Source organism: Fundulus heteroclitus, chromosome 20 (assembly GCF_011125445.2).
Source record: "Fundulus heteroclitus isolate FHET01 chromosome 20, MU-UCD_Fhet_4.1, whole genome shotgun sequence".
Lineage (NCBI taxonomy): Eukaryota > Metazoa > Chordata > Actinopteri > Cyprinodontiformes > Fundulidae > Fundulus > Fundulus heteroclitus.
In genome coordinates, this window is record NC_046380.1 from 25,779,919 (window position 1) to 25,801,444 (window position 21,526).

Here is a 21,526-nt window from a genome sequence, read left to right on the forward strand (position 1 = left end):
CAGACTCACTGACATTGCTTTTAATTTTTATAACAGCTCACAGAAAAACACACACTTGCACACTGGCTTGTTGTCTGTACAATTTTAAAAAGTTTATTTATGACAATATTTTATTTCGTCTGTAAAGTACTCCAGCAAGAATGAAACATTGTTCTCTTTGCAGAAGAAAGTCGGAGCTTCCATGCATGGCGTACTATATAAAAGCTATGAGTCATATCTGATTTAAAAAGAACCAAAATGACCAAAAACCAAAATAAAGTCCTGGAAACGCATGTATGATTCAGGAAAAGTGTTCTTTAGGTAAACTGATTGTACTTCTCTTGATTTTTTTTTTCTTCCAAAGACAAAAACATATACACTAAACAGGTAACACTGAACAGGTAAGCAAAGCAAAAGAACAAAACAAAAACGGTTGCCGTCACATCGAAGACTTGCGTCGTCTCGCTCCAAGCGTGAAGATATGGCTGACGCTTTTCTGACAGAAGCAGCATTTTGGGGCCAGAGGCCGAGCGTGAGGACCAGAGGGGCAGCGTTAGCAGCAGCAGGGTGCAGGGGAGGGGGGGGGGGTTAAAGAGAACCGCTAACGGACATAATGCACTTCAGACGTCAGAGTCGTTACAGAACTGTGAACGTACAGACTTTGATTTGCGAAAAAGGCAAAAAAGATATTTATTTATTCACAGAGCCAGAGGGGTGTCACAAAGAAATACACAGGGAAATAAAAGCCAGGCAAAAAGCTCCAACCCTTCCTTTTCATCTGGAGGAAGACCTTTGTAACATAGAGCTAAATGGCGCAGATAGGACACCTACTGTACATCAAACGTTTGGATCTGCAACTCGGCCACCGTAACTGTGTAAAACACCTGTAATCTCTTGAGTATGGACTGTCACACCCATATGGAACGCCGTCGTCCTGCACGGGCACACCGACACGCCTCCTGAAGCTCCACCTTCCTCACGCCTCACGGTAAAGAGACTGCAGGACGTGCAATACCGTAAAATGTGCATTTCTGTGCAAGGAAGACAGCAATCGTTTTACGAACATTGCTCTCTGAAGCAGGGGGAAGAGAAAAATAAAACTGGAAAATACTGTAGCTGGCTCCTGGCACTGCCATTTTACATGTGCTATACACGAACGTTCTCAGACGGTCCCGCAGGACCACATCACTGTACGTACCGATTCAGAAAACTTTGAGTTTTTTACCTTTTCCCGCTCAAAGTCGACACAAACGAACAGTTGGCACTGGTTGAAATGGAACATAATGTTTTCTCATCTATACAATTCATACAAAAAGAAAAATTAAAGTTGCTCCAATGGTAGCATCATTTCTTCTGATTTTCTGGTTTCCATTTCACTGTTTTCATTTTGTATTTTTTACTCAAAGAGGTAGTGGCTATTTAGGTAAAGGGTGAGGGACAAAGTGTAAATTAAAAATCTCTCATAGAAAATGCTATCTCGCAGTTTTATTTTTGACCAGAGGAATCTTCTAAAGAACAAAATATAATACTGCAATCACATACAAAAGTAGTCCTTCATTTTGTACATTTTATACAGTGTTCACACTTGAAGCGATTTTTCTCTCACACGTCTTATTGATTATTTGTTGTTTTTTTTGTGGTTGTGTGTGTGTATAGTTTAGTTTTTCTTTAAAAGGCAAGAGGAAGGATGTGTTTTGGAGTACGGTGAAGGTGATGGACAGTCTATGCCAGGGGGTCTACGAGGGGCTCCTCGTCTCCACGCGATAGCAGCTCCTTCTTCTCGTCTGTGCTGGCCAGAGAGTTGCGGCTGTTGTGGGCGCCCATGTACAGAGTGGCGTAGACGGGGTTTGTGAAGTTGGTGGGCTGGAAGACATGGGGGGAAAAATCCCAGTTAGGAAAGACACAGTCACCACTTACTGCCTTGCAAAAGTCTTTTTCAGCTTTTTCATGTTATCGTCTCAAATATGGTTCTCCTTTTTATTTTTCACAAATAAAATCTAAACAGTGTGCATTTGTATTACTTTACTTTGATGCCCCTAACTATAATCCAATGCATCCAATTACTGACAGGGCAAGGAGAGCATTAATCTGAGAAGCAGCCACGAGGCGAGCAGTAACTCTGGAGGAGCTGCAGAAAGCCACTGTTCAGGTAGGGGAATCGTTTTGACAGGAAAACAGTTGAGCCATGTAAGAGACACAGGAAACGTGCTGCTCTGGCCTAAATGCACAAACTGTTTGCTGAAAAGTCACACACACAAAAAAAAATATATTTTCCAGCATTGAAAGTGCCCTAAAGAAGCAATGAGGGACACAATGGAATATTTGGACCAAAACATTTTCAATATCGGTGTTTCAAAATGGCCTAGTCAAAGTCCAGACCTAAAGCAATTTCAAAATATGTGGCAAGACTTAGAAAATCGATGCTCACAGATGCTCTCTAAGCTTCACCTATTTTTGCAAAGAGGAATGGACAAGAATGTTAGTTTCTAGACGTCTAAAGGTTGTTGGAGACATAACCATACACATACATCACATTTTGTGCTTCTTTGTGTTGGTCTCTCACATAAAAACTACATAAAACACAATCAAGTTTGGGGCTGTGAGGTGACAAAGTGTGAAAATGTTCTGAGGACTGGGAGTTTGATCTACCTTGTCTGGGTCCAGAGTGAAATCTGCGTCCAGCAGCTCCCCGGCATCGTCGTCAGGCTCGCCTTCGTAGATCTTGTAAGCCGGGTTTCCAATCTCAACGTTCATGGCCCCGTTGGTCATCCGCTGGTGCTGGAAGCCCTTTGCCCTAAACACAATCGATTTCGCAATCAGACCTTCGTTTTTACTGATGTGATATAATTTGAGCCCAATCGGCGCAAGCAGGGAAACAACCACCATCCAGGCTAAGCCACGACACAGACACAAACACGAAGTCACCAAGCTGTAGCAAAGGCTCCAGACCCAGCTGGCGTGGACATGAGCCTCCATTATTTTACCAAAAATGTGTCTAAAATGATCTATTCCCTTTTCTAGATTACATGGACTCTTCTAGCCCCAACCACGAGAAAACAATGCCACAGTGCAAACCACAGTACGATACAGCACAACGATGGACATGAACATTAAAGACTTAGATCCACGGTACAGACAGATCTATTTAATGCATCTTTTCAATAGATCTGCTCAGCGGAAACTGATCCTGTAGGCTCAGAAACACCAGAGACAATGGCACCACAGCACCGAACACCGCGCAGCAACCAAAACATATGATTAGGGAGGAGAGAGAGAATCAGAGGGCGGCACAGGGAGAAGCAAAATATGTAGGAGGACGTGAACGCCCGGCAAACCATTACCGCAAGCGCTTGGAGCCGGTTTTTCCGGGCCGGCTAGACCTGAGGCGCAAAAGAGATTAGAGAGAGGAGAGTAAAAGTGAAACCCAAAGAAAAAAAATCAGAAAGATAAAACAAACTCAGGAAGGGAGGGAGAGAGAACGGAGCCGTAGGGAGGTGAGGGCTGTCGGACTGTTACTGACCCTCTCATTCTTTTCCTGTACCACAGCAAGGCCCCGACAGCGAGGAGAATCAGCAGCAGCAGGATCAACACCGTCACCACGATGGAGGCTGTGCCTGCAAACACAAACGCATACGCTCACATAAATACACGCCACGAAGCTGCTCATGAAATCAGCCCTCACGCCGCTGTCCAGCGGCGACTTACGTCCGCTTGAGCTTGTGCTTTCGGAGCCGCTGGCCACAGACTCACAGCGATGCCCTGACCAGCCAGAAGAACACCTGCACACGTACAAGAACAAATGATTTTCATCGTTCCGCTGCGATGACACAATGAAGACGAGAAGAGCGACGACTGCTGCCGGAAACCAGTCCTCCTCACCTGCACTCTGGAAGGTGGGTGACGGGGTTGATGGAGCACTGGCCGTTCGCACAGTACTCATTCGTGTCACACGTGTAGCAGGTGGGCAGGTTCCTGCCATCCGTGCAGCTACGGACGACACAAAACAAAACATGGGAACTAAAATCAGAGAGAAAACTGATTTGGGTCGAATAACCACAGACCGAACATACTTTCATCTGAAAACATTTACTTGGTTCAGAAACAAAGGCTGTTTTTGTAAGTATTTGTTTTCCACATGCAATCATATAAATTTGATTTCTGATTGTGTTTTTGGTGAATCTTGCCATATATTTACAATAATTTTCTTGAAAGATCCAACGGTTTCCCATTTTACTTTTATTGGCAGGGTTCAACAAGCTGCTAGGCGGCCCGTTGGCCGTACTGTTGCTTTACAGCGAGGAGAACCTGGATTTAAATTGCTCTCCCTGGAGTTCAATATGTTCTCCCATGCGTGCCTAGATTGTCTCCGGGTACTATGGATCCCTCCGAAAGTCCAAACACATGCATGCTAGGTTAGTTGGTCTGTATAAAATAAAAATGGGATGTTTGTCCTATGTATCCCGGGGGGGGGGGGGGGGGGGGGGGGATAAATAGGACAGTAGGAACTTCAGATGATTTAAAATCTCTTTTAAAAACTCATCTTTTAAAACTGTGCACGGCCATTGTGCCAGTTCTTGTTTCCTCTATGCCTTTTATTGATGATTTTTATTGCTTATATTTTCAAACTTGTATTTTATTGTTTATGTTATTAGTTTTATTTTCTAGTTCCTAGATAGTTTTCTAGTTGTACAGCACTTTGGTCTCCTTTGGGTTTGTAAAGCGCTTTACAGATAAAAAAATTAAAAAATAAATGACAATGATGGATGGATACTGGAGTTCACTAGATCTTTATACAAAATCTCTTTGCATTTCAAAAAGCTCACGATGCCACACATCGTTCTCTAGGCCTTGGAAAGAGGAGCGACAGCATCACAGATCCTCTGCCGTACTTAACAGTGGGCTTGAAAGGCTACACCCCCCCTCCCCCTCCTCACTGTATCTAGTAACAACATAAACTTTAGTCCTCATCCAACCTTCTCTGTTACAATTTCTGTTGTGTTAAACTTCATAATTATTATTTTGACTGTAGATAGGGGTCAAGTTTAGGCAAGTAACTGTTTAGTTTACTTATGATGATCATGATCAGATGTCTGTAGTACTTGGATGGCATGGTGTTTCACTGATCGATGCACGTAACCACAATAAAAGGTTTACATTGTTTTTGAGCTGGACTGATAATAGATCAGGTCAGGGGCTCAACGTGCGTCTATCTCTTAGCACTCTTACCGACAGGTGAAGTCCCCTGTAGTAACAAACCCATCCCTGGGGATGCACTCGCCGTCCCGACAGTAGTGACACCTGTCGATCTCGCAGGTGGCGCCGATGTACCGGGGCTGACAGCGGCACAATTTAGTGCCGCTCTCACTCTGCAGGCAGGTGCCGCCGTTAAGGCAGTGGCCTTCACAGCTTCCTGCTCACACACACAGACACAAGATTTAAAAATCTTCAGAATTGCACATTATATTACATACTGTCCTTTATTAGTACAAGACATGCACTGCAGCTAAAGAGGAGGTGATACGACTCTCTGCCTAGTTTCTAAAATCTTCCTCTGTGAATGTCTAAAGGAGCGATAAGGGAAATTTAATTATTTTAGATGGAAATAACTAAAAAAATTGGCATCTTTTTAGATGGACAATGGTATGACCCTACACACCATCTCTCTGGGTTATTTACATTTACCTCTTCACTAGACATGTTCCCCGGAAAGGTGATGCTGTTTAGCTTTAATTAGCCTTATCAAATATGAGAATAGGAGCTGACTAGATAGAGGCGTGGCTTGATACACATCTTGTTTTGGGCTACAGACAGTGCTCAAGCCCCACCTAGTGGTGAAATATCGCTCATTGTTCCTATAAGTAATATTTTTCAGGTTGATCGCAATATGCCTCTCTAATTTCCTAAAGACCTTCTAATAACCGAACTCTGCTGCTAAAAACCACCTTATCAAGAAACCATGTGAACACTCACTGTACTGGCACTGGTCACCCAGGAAGTCCGCAGGGCAGCGACAGGTGGGCTGATTTCCTGCGCTTACAGTGCAGTTGCCTCCATTCTTGCAGTAATTCTTACATGTGTGCAGGTTACAAGTGGGTCCTGTGAATCCCATCAGGCATCTGCAGGTAGGAGAGCCTGCGAGAAGAACAGATGTTATCACATCAGCAAGGGATGCGTCTTATGAAGCCCTGTCTTTAAACCCTTATGTTACCTGTGGGGGAGGGTGTGCATGTGCCTCCATTCCTGCAGTAGTCCTTGCACTGATCAATCTCACATCGATCGCCTCTGTAGTTCGGCTGGCAGCGACACTTGGGCTGCATGCGGGCGTTCAGGATGCAACTGCCCCCGTTCATGCACTGGGTGTCGCAGGGACCACTGGGGGGAGCTGTGGATGATAAAGGCTCAGAGTTAAGCAGAAACATTCAAACGCGTGTCCTGTCTCGTGTGCCGCTCGCTGCTCACTTACAGAGAGGAGACACTGTGGGAGTCGGCAGCTCCACGCAGGTGCCGTTGTCCAAGGTACGTCCGTTGGGACACGTGCAGACTGGACCGCTGGGGCTGAGCAGACAGAGCCACTCACATTTCTTCCTGTCACAGGGATTGTTCACTGGAAGAAGGATAAAGAGAGACAACAGCTAGGACCACAGAGATTATAATTCTCCTGAGAGCCGCTAGAGGGGGCCTTTTGACTCTGTGTCAGGAGCTATGCTGAAAAACCTGACCTTTAAGGGGGGCTAGTCACATATTTAGCTCTACTTTGTGTTGATAAGTAACATAAAACCTCACTTGCATACATTTAAATTTTGTGGTTGCAAAATCGTGTTAGTGTTCTTGCAAGGCATTGTGTGTTCTGCAGCAGTGCCAAAATTTGTTATATCGGCTGTCCTTTTTTTCTTCTTTTTAATCTTTAAATAATCTTACAGGAATACTATGGTTTAGAGCCCACAGCAAATTATTCAGGTTCATATCACTCTTTTTACATTGTGTCTCTGCAACACATAGCTTTTTAAAGAGAAAACTACAATTAATCCTGTCAAAATAGTAAAGCCGGTAATCTAAATATATTTATAGTCATTTTAAATCATTAAAGGCGCATAGTGCAAATTAAATATTAATTTTCTTTCCTATACATGATCTTACAATTTAACATTGCCTGCTAGATAAATTCTCGTGGTATTTGTACCGCTCCGGCTTCAACTGTTTGTGTCTGAACCAAAAACGGTGCGGGCCAATCATGTTGCAGTATAGAGGTTTAAGGCAGGGCATACCAGTGCCAGGAAAGCAAAATTGGTTGAGTCCAAAGCTGAACCAATACAAACAAGGAAGCACAGGAGGGCGCACGGGTAGCTGCTGCTATCACATCTATTTTGTAAGAGTCCATCATTTCATCTTTGATAGTAGAACAGAAAATAGTGCCTTGACTAGCTTACCTTCTTGTGCTTTCTCATAGCAGCAGCTGTTTGTGTTTTAATTTGTAACTGTGATTGGCTAAAACCAACCTTTTGTAGACGGGTACCAGGATTTGCTTCATCCAATCAACTTAGAGAGTTCTGCTGAAATTCTGTCCTTTACCCAAACAGATTCAAATAGAGCAGTCCCAGATCAATAATGTGTAGAACTAGAGTGCTACACATTATCAATCTGGTTGTAAAATTAGTTATCATGTAAAATTAGTTATCCTTTAGTTGCCGCAGTTGCCTCTGTAGGCTGCATTAGTCAGTTTATGAGAGAGTGATTTGGGTCATATGCTCACGGCCTAACTAATCTATAACTTTCTTACCTCAAAAGACATTACACCTCTAAACAAAAGACCTGTGTAGTTGCAGCGGCACACGCTTTTCCTATTCTCCCATACACGAGCACAACACTGGAGGAATTTCAACTTGTCGCCAGGGGTGTAACCCTAATCCTAACACTTGTGCAAAAATCCTGGAAATCACACTTTGCTGATTTAATCAACAAATAATATCTGAAGATTTGCTAGGTTTGTGTGGCAAGGCTTTATCACCATCAGCTGTTTCTGCACGGTTGCCATAGAAATGACTAGACGAGCACTGTTTACTTTACACGGTGTAAAAATGACCCTCCTCTGCATCTACGGGTATACATGGGACTAACTCCTGAAATTTATGGTAAAACTATTTGAAAACTCATGAGCTGTTAAAGAGAACCAGGTTAAGATAATACATAGCTAGCTAGCTTAGAGGTTCCAGAGTTAGTCCAACATAAGTTGTTGGTGATCTTGAGCTTGTGGTTTTTTTTGTTTTTTGTTTTATCTCTCGCCTTCACTCACCATCAGGTTGCTTGTATCTGTGGTACAACACCAGATCCGTGCCGTGGTTCATCCCGTTCGCCAGGTTCTCAATAGGTCCTTTCCCGAACTTGTCCACCCTGAAGACAGAACTGTTCATGTAGGTGACGCCGTAGATGTGGTCCTCGAAGACGTCGATGCTGAACGGATGATGGAGCTCTGCTAGGGAACAAAGACGCACCACAGACAGGAGGTGAATTCTGGTACTAATAAAAAAGTGCGTAAAGGTGATACAGCATCACTGAAAGCAACTCAACTGTTTTTCAAAGTGTTCACGGCCACGACCACGTCGCTGCCGTCTAGCTTCACGCTGCATATCAGGGAAAGTTTGGCGTCGGCCCAGTACAGACGCTCTTGGAAGTAGTCGACTGCCAATCCTACAGAACAGCATAAGGAAAGGTTTGACTTTGACCTTGTTACGTTTGCTGGATGATCGGAGAGAGAACTGTGTGAGGGTGTTTTACCAGTTGGCCACTGGATGTTTTCTTCAACCAGGGTTTCTCTCATTGTCCCGTCCATAGCAGCCGTCTCTATCTTTGGATGGTTGCCCCAATCGGCCCAGTACATTTTCCTAAAGAGTAAGAAGTAAAACGTTAATCTAGATTAACAATTCATATGAATCTTGATCCAGCTCATGTTTTAAATGTCTCCCACTAACCCTCTCTGGGGGTCAACCACAATAGCATAGGGCTCATCGATCATGCCAGAGATCAGGGTCTTGCGGTGCCGTCCACCGCCCATCTGTGCCACCTCGATGACGTCTCTGCCAGAGTCGGTCCAGTACAAGTTCCCCGCCACCCAGTCTACAGCGATGCCACGGGGCATCTTCAGCTCTGGAATCTAATTAGGAAGGCGACAGGCATAAATACTTTATATTAGTTTATTCAATTCCTATGCATGAATGCGTGCAACACAGGCGGGATTCCACCATCAGCACCTCGAGGTTGATGACCCGGGAATCGGTCTGCCGTCTGTTTCGGTTGCTGTTTTGGGAGGAGGACGAGGACGGCAGGTCGTAGAAAGAAATGCGCCCCGTGTGCCAGTTGGTCCAGTAAAGGCGATTCGTCTTCACGTGCAGGTCCAAGGCATCGATGCGCACGTTGGCGTCTCCCTGGAAGATCAGCTCGTAGCGCCAGTTTGGCACAGAGGGGTCCAGGCTGCGGATTTCATTGTCGTCCCCGAGGTAAAGCGTGTGTCCCTGAGCTGGAAGGGCATGAAAGGACAAAAAGAGGGCACTGTAGTGGAGGACAGAGTAAAACGGGTACTTAAAGGTACACTAACTTAACTTATATTCTCAACTTCTAATCTCGTGAAGATTTATTATACAGAAAGTGGTTTATTTCTGTTTATTTTGATTATCATGGATTACAGCTAATGAACATGGTTAGTTGTCCAGCAGATCATTATTGAAACACACCCAGAGGAGGGTAAGCCACAAAATGTCTGGAGAAAGAACCTGGCTACTCCCAAAGAAGGGTTTCCAAGCATAAAATTGGAATGGTTAGTGGAAGGAAAAAGTGTGGCAGAGAAAAAGTGCACAGAAAACAAAGATAATCACAGCCTTTACAGAGTTGGGAAGAAAAGTGTGTTGAAGAGTTTGCAGAAAATTGAGAAATATAACAAAGTATTCAGTAAGGGGAGTGAGTTACTTTAAAAAGCCACAGCACACAAATGTAGCCAGGATATGAGCTACAATGTTCACCTTCCTTCTGTTAGACCACTTCTGAACCAAAGATATCAAATGTCTTTCCTGAGCTACCAGGAAAGACATTTTTACGTATGCATCTAATTATGCCATACTTTTTCCTTTCTCTCAAATTTTCATAGGACAGACAAAAAGTCAGAGTCAATGACTTTTTTGTGGTTTACCCTCATTGGGGAGAATGTCAGGGGCTGTTCAGAGATAATACTCTAAATTGTTTGTAAGAGGCTGGATTTTGGAGTTTTTTTTAGCTAGAAGCCATAATCTGGAGATTTTAGAGCAACGTACAAACCTAACAAAATAAACTTGCCTTGCAAGTTTATTTTAGTTTTTAGTATTTAGTCAAGGCATCCTTGACTAAATACTGATTCTTTAAACTCTAGTTTGTAACTTTTGGCACCTTTATCTCTTTTATTAAAATTCCTAAAAGTATTTTTTTACTGCTTTGTTTGGCCTTTTAGGTACAATTTAAGAGCCACAGGTCCAGTCCAACTTGAACTTAAAGTGTTCTGGAAACTGTTGTAAATATCTTTTATTTTTATGGGTGTGTAAACCAAAGTATGATGTGGCACAGCATGCCATAATAATGTCAGTCAGTGGGAAAACCACTGCAATCAACGGGCTTTATTTGACTTTTGTTCCTTAGAATTGAAATTTAACATCCAACATTTTCATATACTTATTTTATGCTCATCAAGACCTGGAAATTAATTAAAGTAAATTTTCAAGACTATACAGGAACATTGAATAAATGACGTTCACTGTTGACTTGAATTACTTAAAGAAAATATAATTTTCATGATATTTATTGAGATGCACTTGTATGCGTGATTGTATTTCAGTCTCACCATCAGCCTTGCAGGTGTTGTTTATTCTGCTGAAATGCTTGTGGCAGCTGCACTTGTGGGAGCCCTTTGTGTTGTTGCAGATGTGGGAACACACTCCGAACTGCTTGCACTCGTTCTTATCTGTGAACCATACGAAGGCCGTGTTGCCGGCGTTAGCCAAAACATAAAACAGTCAAAGGGGGATGGAAACGCTAAACCAGTTCTCAGACGTCCTTACCTTCGCATCGGTTCTGTCCGTTGGACTGGAAGCCGGGCTTGCAGGAGCAGAAGGAGACGGTGCCGATGATTACGCAGTGCGCTTCGTCTCCATCTCCGCACATGGTCACGTTGCGGCGGCATTCGTTCATCGATGAATCAGCTGGACAACAAACAGACGACATACAGTCAGCACTGATGACCAGCAACGCTCGCCACGGCAAACGGCGAGGCCACTACGCACCTTTCTTATCACAGCTCATTTCGTCAGAGCCGTAGTCCTCGCAGTCGTTGAAGTGGTTGCAGAGCAGATCGGTGCTGATGCAGCGGCCGTTGCCGCACTGGAACTGGTTCTTCTGGCACACTGGCGTCAAAGGATGTGTTGCTGGAAAAAAAGAAAAGTGGGTCTGAAAAATAAGTTTTTATCCGCTTCATGGAGAAAAAGATCAAACACAATCCCATTAATGACGCTTCTGACATAAATGAAAATGTGTGAAATCAGCAAACAAAACTCACGGCAGTTGAGCTCGTCGCTGTTGTCCCCACAGTTGTTGACGCCATCGCAGCGCATTGAAACCGGCACACACACCCGGTCATTGTGGCAACGGAACTGCCTCGTGGGCGGGCACACGAACTTCACTGATGGAGCGACAGAGAGGGGGATTAGGAGGAAGAATAACTACTGCAGAGTGGAGGAAGACAGTGGGGGTTGAAAGGTGAAGTACAGCTAATCTCACCACACTCCGCTGGGCTCTCGTCTGAATTGTCTCCACAGTCGTCCTCACCATCGCACATCCAGCGATGGGGTTTACACAGAGTGTTGTTGCACTGGAACTCCTCCTGGGTGCAGTGTCTGCCCACTAAAACAGCATAATAACAGCAGCTATGTTAAACTACTCAAGTATTCATATCCCTGGCATTTTACATGTTAGCACACAAAAAGGAGCATGTAATTGTTAAGTACTATGAGAAAAAAAACTATTTTAACAAACCACATGTTTGTTGTGACCTTTCATGGCAAACTGCAAACAAGACCTCTTATGGACTTCTTTCGTTAAATTCAATCACAAAGGCCAGATCCGTGGAGAGCATGGCTAACGGTTATCCTGTCTACAGACTCTTCCACCTGAGCTGTGGATCTTTACATCTCCTCCACAGTTACCATTGGCATCTCTGATTGATTCTCTCCGTATCCCGCCAGTTTTGGTGGACAGCCATGTCTTGGTAGGTTTACTTTTTCAATTTCCAAAGGATTCTAACGGAGCTCTGTGAGATGTTCAAAACTTGAGATGTTATTTTATAACCTAACCCTGCTTTAATCATCAACCCCGACCTCATCGCTATGCTTTCTCCTGTGATCGCCAACAGACCTCTGAGGCCTTTCGAAGTATAGTAGGAATTATAGTGAGATTAGTTTACACACATTATGGACTCTCTTTACAAATCATGTGACTTTTGAGGGCAGCTGTTTCTATTGGATTGTATTTTTGGGTACTGAACTAAAGGGGATTATATAAATTGAAATATTCCATGTTATAATGTTTCCTTAACATCACTATAACAAACAAAGCTAAGATGATTTGTCAAATAAATTACCAATAAAGTTAGTGAAGGGTTGTGGTTATTGGGTTATTCTACAAGGCGGTGTATGTTGACAGCTGAATGTGTGGACAGGTCTTAGTCTCCTTCAGGGGGAAAATCAGTGATCCTCTCACCACTACTGTCGCACTTCTCCTCATCGCTGCCGTCCATGCAGTCAACATCCGAGTCACAGCGCCAGCGGATGGGAATGCAGTGGCCGTTTTTGCACTGGAACTGATCGCTGTCGCACTTCACATCACAGCCGTCCTGCAGCGAAAAGCAGAGCGTCGTTGTTTCTCTTAGCACCCTTCGTGCGTGACAGATTATGGGAAAGAAGGAAAATACTGGAGCGATACCTCATCTGACCCGTCGGCACAGTCGTGGTCCCCGTCGCACTTCCAGCGGCCAGCGATGCAGCGGCCATTTGTGCAGGAAAACTCGCTCTCTGAACACTTTCGAGGCACTGGGGGCAGAGAGAAGAGAAGCTTTGAAGAATGTGTGTGGATAATTAGGAAAGCACAAAGAGTAGAGGGAGCCATTAAGGGAAAGCTTAAGGAGAGGATCACTAGAAAAAGAAAAAAAAGTTAGGAGCAAGGCCTAGTTACATAAAACAAGGCATTTAGATTTTATTTTAGGGATGGTGTCAGTGGGCGAAGAAAGGAGGAGAAGGATTGCAGAAGAGAGCACAAAAAGAGGAGAAATAAAGCCAGACTGGGAGTTTGGAGGTTACGGTTGATCTGAAACAGTGGCAGCACCTACCTCTGGCTCACAGCAACAGGCCAGTGTGAAATGCAAAACAGACATGAGATGATGTGAGATGTGCACAGAAGTGATTAACTGAACAGAAATCAGCCGAGGAGCTACAACAGACAGAAAGTGAGGAGCGACACATTTCTTACCGCTTCTGCTTGTCTTCCGACGGTAGAGCTCATGCCGAGTTACAAATAAGGTGATTTTCATTCACACAATGAATGAAAGCTGCGCTTGCGGCTGCGCATCTTCAAAGGCTAACAATAATACAGAGAACCTACCACACTTCTCCTCATCCGAGTTGTCCCCGCAGTCGTTGTCGTAGTCACACTGCCAGCGGCCCGGCACGCAGCGGTTGTTTTTGCACCGAAACTGGTACGGCTCGCACGTCCGCTCGTCTGTGCACAAGAAGGCGAGCGGTCAGGCTGTGTAGAGCGACATAAAAACACCTTCGGGCCTCCGTGGCGGAGCCTTTTCTCACCGCACTCGTCCTTGGGTTCGTCTGAGGCGTCCCCGCAGTCCGCCTCGCCGTCACACTTCCAGAGCGCCGGGATGCAGCGGCCCGAGTCCTTGCAGCGGAACTCGTCCACGCCGCACGTCATTTGAGCTGGGATGGGCGGGAAGACGCAACAGTTTCTACAGACTCACAGCAAGCAGATATGCGATCATTGTTTTTATCCTAGAGGCTAATCTTACTGCAGTTGGCGGGCTCATCAGATCCATCCACACAGTCGTTGTCCCGGTCACATACCCACACTCTCGGGATGCAGCGCTTACTCATGGCACACTGGAACTGGTTGGGAGCACATGTGACCTCGGCTGCAACAGTAACACACACATCTGAGTTATTAACACAATTATACATAAGGATAAACTGTATAATTAAACAAAACAAAATAACTGAGCATTTCATCTGATCTCGTTGTTCACAGTAAACGTAATTGCGGTTGCATTCAACCATCTGATCTATGTAATTTCGTTGTATGTACCTTGTATGTATAATTACAAATAAAGCACTTTCCTGTCCTTTTTATTATATAGCATGATATGGTCTGTAAGCATTGCAAATAGAAAGTTCATAACCAGCAAAAATGCACCGGGGAACATGCGAGTGTTCAGCAGCTTCATGTGCGCTAATAATCAGTTTTTCTTTTCTTTTTCTTTTTTTTTAAATCACTGGTCAGTCCCTTGCATGACCCGGTAATGGCAGCAGGAAAGCACTTAGTGTGTCTCTGTAAGGGTTAGCGAGGTTGGAGCATGCAGACAAACAGATCTTTGAATGCTCCTCTTTTCACAATCCCTACAGATCAGCCGTTCCCAAAGGAGTCAAGACTCCCCTGAGGGTCATGAATCAATGTGATCCTCCAAAATATTAATGGTAAAGCATATTTATGCTGATCATGTTAGAAGAGATAAACTTAAAAATCAAAGCAGCATCTTGGATGTTGTTTCTGCATAATAACCCTATGTAATTGACGTAGTATACTCAACTGACTGGACCATTAGTCTCTTCTAGTTATTTATCAGATCAGTTCCTAAAAGGTTTAGGAATCACTGATATATATCCTCTGTAGTGGGTTCTTTTCTGCTCAGTCCACAGTTTTTCTTGAATATTTAGCTACCTTTAGAAGGTACATTTCCCTTGTCTAGTGAACCCTTTCTGTGTTGGCCACATGTATTGGATCATTGTCCTACTGAATGAACCACAATAATGACTAATTTTCATTTTACTGCCAGCTGTCACCAGATGTAAACTGAAAAGGTCCCAGTATCTCCCTGAGTTCATGATGCAATGCCCTCTAACAAGGTTCCTTGGACATCTGGAAGAGGAACAGGCCCGCAGCATCACAGACCTTCCACTGTACTCAATAGGGGGCTTGAGGTGCTTTTACACAAATTTATCCTTTGTTGGCAAGAGACACTGGCAGTGTTTGTGGCTCAAAAGCTCAATCTTAGTCTCGTTTTACCAAAAGTACAAAGCTCCAGTAAAATTCCCAGTAGATCAAGCTTTTCATGTTTACATCTGTGATGGTAGGGGAGATACAGTTGGATTGTGCTGCAACAAAGACACAGTGATACTGCAAAACCCCTGACAGCCATCATGTGGCAGTGAAACTATCTAATAAACAGCAGAGATGACTTACGGCAGTCCTTTTCATCCTCTCCATCCCCGCAGTTGTCCTGACCGTTGCAGCGGAAGATTCCCGGGATGCAGCGATTGGGGTGGGTGCACTTGAACTGGCTCGGCAGGCACACATGAATGTCTGGGAGAACGAGGTCGATGAACAATAAGTGGCGCAGGGGAAACAACTGTAAACGCCTGATAGCATATGTGAAGGTGCATCTACCGCAGTTGGCTTCGTCAGAGTTGTCCTGACAATCGTTGTCTCCGTCACAGATGTAGGCAGGGTTGGTACAGATGCCGGTGCCACACTGAAACTGGCCCGGTTTGCACTTAAAATCAGCTACAATCGAGAACGCACATACCACGTCATCACAACAGGAGAACCTCGGGACAAAACGGAAATAGACCATAATTATATTACATAATAATCTGGCTGATCACTTACGACAGTCTGCAGGCTCGTCGGAGCGATCCCCGCAATCATCCTCCGTGTCACACTTCCACCAAAATGGGATGCACTTGTCGTTTTTGCAGACGAACTACAGGAGCAGATGATAAGTATTAGTTTTTTCCTACTTGTTAACATGTACAACCAAGCTTTTTTTTTTTTTTTTTGCAAGACACCACCCTTGCACAATCTCACCTGGCTCGCAGTGCAATTGGACTGGCAGCGTTTGCCATCAGAGGCCAGGTAAAAGTTGGTGGGGCACGCACACTTGTAGCCCCCGCCGGGCGAGAGCAAACACAGGTTACTGCAGCCGCCGTTGTTGAGCTGGCACGGATGGCCCACCACTGGTGAGAACAGAAAGGAATTGTAAACGACCACCACGGAGTCAGGCAGAGACACGGACATTAAAAAGGGGGGACCTGCTTGTACCATCGGGCTGGCGGTATGGGTGGAATACGTGGATGTCCATCGGCCGGTGCAGGGTGCTGATCAGCATGGTCTTGTTGGTCCCCTGCGTCTTATGAGCTCTGTTGATAGACTTTGTCTCCCAGTCTGTCCAGTAGATGTACTCCTCGAACAGAGTCATGGCAAAGATGTGGGGAATATCCTGAGACAGGACTGCGGGAGCGCACACAAACACACGTACGGACAACTGAAGCCCACGTAAAGAACGTTAAAAACCGAGTTAAAGGTGTTTGTAACTATCGGCGTGTTACCCGTGTGTCTGTTGGTTCCGTCCATGCTGGCGAAGGCGATGTAGTCCTCCCGAGCATCCGCCCAGTAGATGCGGTCGTTGACAAAGTCCAGGGCTAAGCCGTTAGGCCAGGTGATCTTATCCTTAATGACCACACTCCTGTTCGTGCCGTCCATCCCGATCCTCCCAATGTGAGGGTTGTCACCCCAGTCCGACCAGTACAAGTACCTTGCAGGGATGACCGTGAGCGTTAGCGTTAATGTTTGGACAGTGCTAAAGTATTAGCACTCTTCAAAACCTTTCATGTTTTGTCACAACAACAAGCTTTAATTTATTTTATTGGGATTTAATGTGATAGACCAACACAAATTAGAGAGGATATTGATACATTCAATGTTTCATACAACAATTTAGGTTTGGTGGAATCATTTTAACAAATTAAGATTTTTTTAATCTAAACCATTTTCCTGTAGTTTTGGTTGTAGTTTTAGCTTGTTGTCCTACTGGAAGGGGAACCACCTCCAACAGGTTTTCTGCCACACTGCAAAAACAGAACTAAAAATAAGTAATATTTTCTTAAAATGAGCGTATATGTCCTTGATTTGAGCAGGCAAATAAGATGATCTGCCAATAGAATAAGACTTTTGCACTTAAAATAGGAACAACTCATCTCCATCATCTTATTTCAAGTGCAGGATGTCTAATTATCTTATTTTAGGGGTCAAAATACTCTTTCCATTGGCAGATAGTATTATTTACCTGCTCAGATCTAGGACAAAAACACAAATTTTAAGAACATTTTACATATTTTTAGATCCGTTTTTGCAGTGCAGGGTTCTACCTCCATTCATCAAACCAACATGTCTGTCCTAATAAAGAAAAGCTTCCCCACAGCATGATGCTGCCATCAACATGTTTCACCTTAGGGAAAAATCTGTAAAGTTCTAGTTTTCTTGCACACACAGCAAATTTGTGGAAGGCAAAAAAGTTAAATTTTAATCTGAATTGAGCACCTTACTACACATTCACTGGTATCGGACTTTAATCATAACTTTTGGCTTTTTTTGTCACTTTAAAAGGACTGACTGGCCACAGTTTTCTGATATTTATTGGAAAAAGCAAACAAACAATCAAGCACCCCCTTTCTCCACTTGCCCATTAATGAGCAACTTTGTTTGTCTTTCACATAAAATCCCAATAAAATACATTGAACTGTGTTGCTACGACAGAATAAAATGCACCTTTGCAAGGCACTGTGTGCACATGTGTGTATGTTCTTCAGAACATGATAAATGATAATGACGTGGCTCATAATCGCTCCTACCCGTAGCGAACATCCACAGCGATCGCACGCGGCTCCCTCAGGCCGCTATTGACCAGAACCGTCCGGTATGCTCCATTCAGCTTTGACACCTCAATAGTGTCCCGACCCTTATCGCACCAGTACAGGTTCCCTCCGACCCAGTCGACAGCCAGACCGTCAGGATTGTTGAGCAACGTTCGGTGAAGGACCTGGCATATCAGGAAGAGGCACGCGTTTTCTGTAAATCCGTGTGTGACTTGCGCGCACACACACGTCCACACGGATGAGGATGTTAAAACGGCTGGCGGGTCTAATTATCCTCTTATCCGTCAGAGACAAGATGCTGCGACACCGACCTGAACGTTGCTGCCGTTGATGTGCATCCGTCGGATCATGCTGCCCTGCGTGTTGACGTCTGTCCAATAAATCATCTGCTGCCGGTAGTCAAAGTCCAGAGCCACGGCGTTGTTTAAGCCCTGTCAACGACACGGACGCCGCATCAGTCTGAGAACAGCGTAAACCTGTCAGCGCTCGTCAGAAGGACTCACGGGCCTCACCTGTTTGAGCAGAGTGTAGTTGGAGCCGTCCAAGTTGAGCTTCCTCAGGTAATAGCGGTTGGCGAAGATGAGGAACGGCTCCTCGTCTGCAGGTCGATAGCACACACGAGGGGGATTAGCCTGAAACACTTGGCTGACTGCTATTTAACTGCTGCTTTCTTACCAGAGACGGATTTGCATATCGTTGGGTTCTCGGGACTGAGCTGGAAGCCCTCCACGCACAGACAGTGGTAGCTGCCGTGGGTGTTGATGCAGCGCTGCGTGCACGGATAGGAGGTTGTGCATTCGTCTATGTCCACGCAGGTCTTCCTGTCGTCTTTGAGGCGGAAGCCAGGGTGGCATCGGCACTGTTGGGGAGCAAAGGGGAGAGCTCGTTAAGCAACGCACTCCTCAGCGTGTTCCACACATCCAAAAGGTTTCCTGTCAAACCTTCAGAACCGTTTATCGGGAATTTAGAGGAGCTATTCTTTTAAAAAGGTCCGACAGGCAGGAAGGAAGGAAGGATGACGGATGGATTTGAACACACTCTTCCCTACTGCTTTTCCTTTTCTCTGTAAAATACTTGAATCCAGACGTTCCTAAACCTAAACTCTGTTCGCGTTTCATCTCATTTGCCGCTCGTCGCTCACCTTGTAGCCTTTTTTCAGGTCCTCACAGAGCTGGGAGCAGCCACTCAGTTTACTGTTCAGGCACTCGTTGATGAAGCAGTTCAGCTCGTCGGACCCGTCCCCACAGTCGTCCTTGTGGTCGCAGAGCAGAGCCTCAGGGATGCACTTTCCATTATCGCAGGCGACCGCGCTGCCATTGCATTTCTTCTCTGTTCAGTGAAACAAAGCAATTAAATGAGAAACGAGCGAAGGCGCAACAAAATCAACCAAGTCGATCAAATTTCAAAGCCTCTGAGATCTTTCCAGCTGCCACATATTATCGGTCTTCTTCCTTTCAAAAGATCTGATTTCATTCAATATTCAATGAACTATTTATAATAGTTGTTTGCAGCTTATCGTCTCCCTTCTCTGCATTAACATTTAGTGTTTGATATTCAAATCCATTTCCTGTTTTTACAATTATTCTATTTTAATTACCTTTACATTTCCAGGTAAGTTGGATTCAAACGTATAAATACTGTTTGCAAAATTGTCCTGCCCAGGAAGGACACACACCTATTGCACACCAACTCTTTTATAAGCAAACAAAATTCAGTACTCAGTAGTATGCAGATACTTGAATGAATTGATAAAATGTAAAAAAGTAGCTGGTTATTTAGAATCTCATCTCATTTTCTTACATCTAAAGTTACACAAAATGCTTTAAGCAGAATTTTTGAATTTACTAATGACACAAGAAGCTAAATAAATTGGACTAATTGTGGCCAGAAGAACAGAGCCAACAGACTATTAACCGTAGTAAATAAACTTTAAAAACATGTTGTTTCTGTGCCCATCTTACCCGGACTTAGACAACGAGGGTTTATCGGCGCTTCGTCTGAGTGGTCGTGGCAGTCAAACTCTCCGTCACACTCCCAGGACTTATGGGGCAGACAGCTTCCGTTGGAGCAGCTGAAACTGTCCGTACCGCATGGTGGGTAGTCTGCGGGGACACACAGCGAGCGTAATCACATAAAAAGCAGCGGGAGAAGAAGAAGAAGAAGTGGGAAGGTGGATCCGACTGGCCCGTTGGGTGTAGGAGGACCACTCACAGCACTCCGGGGACTCATCGGAGCCATCTCTGCAGTCTTTGTCATGGTCACACACGTAGTGCTTGGGGATGCACTCGCGGCTCTGGCACATGAACTCGTCGCCGTTGCACGTGTCGTTGAAGACTGAGGCACGGACACATTCGGTGAGAGAACAAGGTAAGTCGTTTATTTCTTGCCCCAGCACACAGCAGGTCAACAGAGGGTTTCTGCCCCAGTTTCGCGCTCACCACATCCTGCTGTGACGCTCTCGTCGGCCCCATCAGGGCAGTCTTTGTCGCCGTCGCACTTCCAGCGCTGAGGAATGCACACGTTCGAACCGGGACAGCGAAATGTCCCTAAACTGCAAGTTTTATTCTCTACAAAAAAAAGTAAAATGTTGACAGCTTGGACACATGTTTTTACTATCATATAAAAATCATAAAAACCAGGGTGAGCTATTCTATTATTTGCTTACAGTGACATGCATATGTAATACGACCCCTGGGATACCTATTTTTTTTACATTTTCTGTGTTGCCACTATAAACTTTCAAGTATTTTATAGGAACTTTAACTGATAGAACAAAACAAAGTAGTGCATCATTGTGAAATGGAAGAAAAGTGATACATGGATTTCAAGATGTTTTACAAAACAATAACAAAAGTGTGAAGGTTGTTTGTGTTCAGCCCATTGTATGTATTTTAAAAATTGTTCTGGATGATTTTTTTTTTTTTTTTTTACAAGGGTACAGATAATCTGTGAACTTGATTTTTAAGTCTTGCCACAGATTCCCATTTGGCTCTCAGTCTGGACTCCCCGGGCCACTCCTAACCCATGAACCTGGTTACATCTAAACTACTCCACTGTAGCCGTTCTGCAGGATCATTGTCCTGCTGGAGGCTGAACCTCCACTCAAGACCACACATCTTTTGCAGCCTCTAAAATGGTCCCGTGGCTTGTCTTGTATTTAGCTCCCTCAAATCGGACCTGCTTGACTGTTGTGAGAACATGCATGGGAGAAGAGGAAAAGCATCTGCCGCTGCAACTGAACAGGCCTTTAATGTCTTCTGAGGTAAGAAAGCTCTCTTTTAGTCTCATCTGACATCTTCCTTCATACATTTGCTGTTACTATGACAAAACTGTAAACAGGACTTCTTATTGCTTCCTTTTAATGATTTTTACTTCGGCTATTCTTCTGCAAAAGCCCAAATTATGGATTGCATAACTAACAACTATCCTGTAGTCATAATCCCCTCCCCTGAGCTGTGGATCTCTGCAGCTCCTCCAGAGCTACCATGGACCTCTTGACTGGATATTAAAATCTGGAGATACTGTTTTATAGCCTAACAGTGGTAACT

The 21,526-nt window shown here is 44.5% G+C and overlaps 1 protein-coding gene across 1 annotated transcript in view; it reads right to left on the reverse strand.

Moving 5' to 3' along the window:
- Window positions 1-5: 5 nt before the first annotated feature.
- The window catches only part of LOC105937015 (low-density lipoprotein receptor-related protein 1), a 130,747-nt gene continuing 109,226 nt past the window's right edge, over window positions 6-21,526 (reverse strand). The window contains exons 52-90 of the mRNA XM_036151684.1: window positions 20,417-20,545; window positions 20,190-20,312; window positions 19,940-20,080; window positions 19,120-19,307; window positions 18,654-18,837; window positions 18,491-18,576; window positions 18,290-18,409; window positions 17,955-18,142; window positions 16,653-16,858; window positions 16,366-16,554; window positions 16,132-16,280; window positions 15,934-16,027; window positions 15,712-15,828; window positions 15,508-15,627; window positions 14,060-14,182; window positions 13,845-13,970; window positions 13,645-13,761; window positions 12,970-13,076; window positions 12,748-12,880; window positions 11,770-11,892; window positions 11,549-11,671; window positions 11,277-11,417; window positions 11,055-11,195; window positions 10,838-10,957; window positions 9,225-9,490; window positions 8,946-9,127; window positions 8,752-8,858; window positions 8,545-8,664; window positions 8,270-8,446; window positions 6,443-6,583; window positions 6,188-6,361; window positions 5,950-6,111; window positions 5,206-5,389; window positions 3,859-3,966; window positions 3,685-3,758; window positions 3,500-3,593; window positions 3,321-3,359; window positions 2,629-2,773; window positions 6-1,842 (exon numbers count right to left, since the gene is read on the reverse strand). Of these exons, the coding sequence (XP_036007577.1) occupies window positions 1,702-1,842; window positions 2,629-2,773; window positions 3,321-3,359; window positions 3,500-3,593; window positions 3,685-3,758; window positions 3,859-3,966; window positions 5,206-5,389; window positions 5,950-6,111; window positions 6,188-6,361; window positions 6,443-6,583; window positions 8,270-8,446; window positions 8,545-8,664; window positions 8,752-8,858; window positions 8,946-9,127; window positions 9,225-9,490; window positions 10,838-10,957; window positions 11,055-11,195; window positions 11,277-11,417; window positions 11,549-11,671; window positions 11,770-11,892; window positions 12,748-12,880; window positions 12,970-13,076; window positions 13,645-13,761; window positions 13,845-13,970; window positions 14,060-14,182; window positions 15,508-15,627; window positions 15,712-15,828; window positions 15,934-16,027; window positions 16,132-16,280; window positions 16,366-16,554; window positions 16,653-16,858; window positions 17,955-18,142; window positions 18,290-18,409; window positions 18,491-18,576; window positions 18,654-18,837; window positions 19,120-19,307; window positions 19,940-20,080; window positions 20,190-20,312; window positions 20,417-20,545 (5,402 nt within the window). The 3' untranslated portion in view covers window positions 6-1,701. The remainder of the gene's footprint in view (window positions 1,843-2,628; window positions 2,774-3,320; window positions 3,360-3,499; window positions 3,594-3,684; window positions 3,759-3,858; window positions 3,967-5,205; window positions 5,390-5,949; window positions 6,112-6,187; window positions 6,362-6,442; window positions 6,584-8,269; window positions 8,447-8,544; window positions 8,665-8,751; window positions 8,859-8,945; window positions 9,128-9,224; window positions 9,491-10,837; window positions 10,958-11,054; window positions 11,196-11,276; window positions 11,418-11,548; window positions 11,672-11,769; window positions 11,893-12,747; window positions 12,881-12,969; window positions 13,077-13,644; window positions 13,762-13,844; window positions 13,971-14,059; window positions 14,183-15,507; window positions 15,628-15,711; window positions 15,829-15,933; window positions 16,028-16,131; window positions 16,281-16,365; window positions 16,555-16,652; window positions 16,859-17,954; window positions 18,143-18,289; window positions 18,410-18,490; window positions 18,577-18,653; window positions 18,838-19,119; window positions 19,308-19,939; window positions 20,081-20,189; window positions 20,313-20,416; window positions 20,546-21,526) is intronic.